At 60.1% G+C, this 2,904-nt stretch overlaps 1 protein-coding gene across 1 annotated transcript; it reads right to left on the bottom strand.

Moving 5' to 3' along the window:
* Positions 1-687: 687 nt before the first annotated feature.
* Positions 688-2,460, bottom strand: LOC115307406 (protein RNA-directed DNA methylation 3-like; the record flags this gene model as incomplete). The annotated part of the gene is made up of 3 exons (XM_029959276.1): positions 688-1,007; positions 1,152-1,718; positions 1,985-2,460. Coding segments are annotated over 3 exons (1,363 nt in total), but the record flags the coding sequence as incomplete, so codon positions are not given.
* Positions 2,461-2,904: the final 444 nt, after the last annotated feature.

The raw sequence follows: 2,904 nt of genomic DNA, 5'->3' as shown, positions 1-2,904 counted from the left end.
GTCCTGCTGCTCCCGCTGGCCGGGCCCGAGGAGCTCCCCGAGGAGGAGATGGAGCGTGAGTGCCGATCCACAGGGATCCACGGGGATCCACAGGGATCCACGGGGATCCAGAGAGATCCACAGGGATCCACGGGGATCCAGAGGGTTCCAGAGGGTTCCAGAGGGATCCAGAGGGATCCAGAGGGTTCCACAGGGATCCACGGGGTTCCAGAGGGATCCAGAGGGTTCCACGGGGATCCAGAGGGTTCCTGAGGGTTCCAGAGGGATCCAGAGGGATCCACAGGGATCCAGAGGGATCCAGAGGGATCCACAGGGTTCCACAGGGATCCAGAGGGATCCACGGGGATCCAGAGAGATCCAGAGGGTTCCAGAGGGATCCACGGGGATCCACAGGGATCCAGAGGGATCCAGAGGGATCCACAGGGATCCAGAGGCTTCCACAGGGATCCAGAGGGATCCACAGGGTTCTAGAGGGTTCCAGAGGGATCCACGGGGATCCAGAGGGTTCCACAGGGATCCACAGGGATCCAGAGGGTTCCAGAGGGATCCACAGGGATCCAGAGGGTTCCACAGGGATCCAGAGGGTTCCAGAGGGATCCAGAGGGTTCCAGAGGGATCCAGAGGGTTCCACAGGGATCCAGAGGGTTCCAGATGGATCCAGAGGGACCCAGAAGGATCCAGAGGTATCTACGGGGATCCAGAGGGTTCCAGGGGGATCCAGAGGGTTCCAGAAGGATCCACAGGGTTCCAGAGAGATCCAGAGGGTTCCACAGGGATCCAGAGAGATCCAGAGGGATCCACAGGGATCCAGAGGGTTCCAGAGGGATCCACAGGGTTCCACAGGGTTCCACAGGGATCCAGAGGGATCCAGAGGGATCCAGAGGGTTCCACAGGGTTCCACAGGGATCCAGAGGGATCCACGGGGATCCAGAGAGATCCAGAGGGATCCAGAGGGTTCCACAGGGATACAGAGGGATCCAGAGGGACCCAGATGGATCCAGAGGGATCTACGGGGATCCAGAGGGTTCCAGGGGGATCCACAGGGTTCCAGAAGGATCCACAGGGATCCAGGGGGATCCAGAGGGATCCACAGGGTTCCAGAGGGATCCAGAGGGATCCAGAGGGATCCACGGGGATCCAGAGGCATCCACAGGGATCCAGAGAGATCCAGAGGGATCCACAGGGATCCAGAGGGTTCCACAGGGTTCCACAGGGATCCAGAGAGATCCAGAGGGATCCACAGGGTTCCAGGGGGATCCACAGGGATCCAGAGGGATCCATAGGGATCCAGAGGGTTCCAGAGGGATCCACAGGGTTCCAGAGGGTTCCACAGGGTTCCAGAGGGTTCCAGAGGGATCCACAGGGTTCCACAGGGTTCCACAGGGTTCCAGAGAGATCCACAGGGTTCCAGAGGGATCCACAGGGATCCACAGGGATCCAGAGGGTTCCACGGGGATCCAGAGAGATCCAGAGGGATCCACAGGGTTCCACAGGGTTCCAGAGAGATCCACAGGGATCCAGAGAGATCCACAGGGATCCAGAGAGATCCACAGGGATCCACAGGGATCCAGAGGGTTCCACAGGGTTCCACAGGGATCCAGAGAGATCCAGAGGGATCCACAGGGATCCAGAGGGTTCCACGGGGATCCAGAGAGATCCAGAGGGATCCACAGGGTTCCAGAGGATCCACAGGGGAGTCCAGAGGCTTGCCCACAGGACTGGCACAGGGGTCCAGGGGGATCCAGAGGGATCCACAGGGATCCAGAGGGTTCCACAGGGATCCAGAGGGTTCCAGAGGGATCCACAGGGATCCAGAGGGTTCCAGAGGGATCCACAGGGATCCAGAGGGTTCTAGAGGGATCCACAGGGATCCAGAGGGATCCAGAGGGTTCCACGGGGATCCAGAGAGATCCAGAGGATCCAGAGGGTTCCAGAGAGATCCAGAGGGATCCAGAGGGTTCCACAGGGATCCAGAGGGATCCACAGGGATCCAGAGGGTTCCGGAGGGATCCACGGGGTTCCAGAGAGATCCAGAGGGTTCCAGAGGGATCCAGAGGGTTCCAGAGGGATCCAGAGGGTTCCAGAGGGTTCCACAGGAATCCACAGGGTTCCAGAGGGTTCCACAGGAATCCACAGGGTTCCAGAGGGATCCAAAGGGTTCCAGAGAGATCCAGAGGGTTCCACAGGGATCCACAGGGATCCAGAGGGATCCAGAGGGTTCCAGAGGGATCCACAGGGTTCCAGAGGGTTCCAGAGGGATAGAGAGGGTTCCAGAGGGTTCCAGAGGGATCCACAGGGTTCCAGAGGGTTCCAGAGGGATCCACAGGGTTCCAGAGGGTTCCAGAGGGACCCAGAAGGATCCAGAGGGATTCACAGGGATCCAGAGGGTTCCAGGGGGATAGAGAGGGATCCAGAGGGATCCACAGGGTTCCACAGCGATCCAGAGGGATCCACGGGGATCTAGAGGGTTCCAGAGGGTTCCAGAGGGATCCAGAGGGTTCCAGAGGGATCCACAGGGTTCCAGAGGGTTCCACAGGGATCCAGAGGGTTCCAGAGGGATCCACAGGGTTCCAGAGGGTTCCAGAGGGATCCAGAGGGATCCAGAGCGTTCCAGAGGGATCCACAGGGATCCAGAGGGATTCAGAGGGATCCACAGGGATCCAGAGGGTTCCACAGGGATCCAAAGGGTTTCAGAGGGATCCACAGGGTTCCAGAGGGATCCAGAGGGATCCACAGGGATACAGAGGGATACAGAGGGATCCAGAGGGTTCCAGAGGGTTCCAGAGGGATCCACAGGGATCCAGAGGGATCCAGAGGGGCAGGTCCTGTCCCAGCACCCCGAGCTCCTCCAGGGGCTCCTTCTGGGGGGTGAGGGAAGGGCTGGATGGGACGGCCTGGAGCTCA

The sequence above is a fragment of the Manacus vitellinus genome, unplaced genomic scaffold (assembly GCF_001715985.3).
Source record: "Manacus vitellinus isolate BGI_N305 unplaced genomic scaffold, ASM171598v3 ctg7180002438772_pilon, whole genome shotgun sequence".
NCBI classification, from domain to species: Eukaryota; Metazoa; Chordata; class Aves; order Passeriformes; family Pipridae; genus Manacus; species Manacus vitellinus.
Note: the sequence above shows the minus strand (reverse complement) of the source record. Positions and strands in the feature narration are given on the sequence as shown.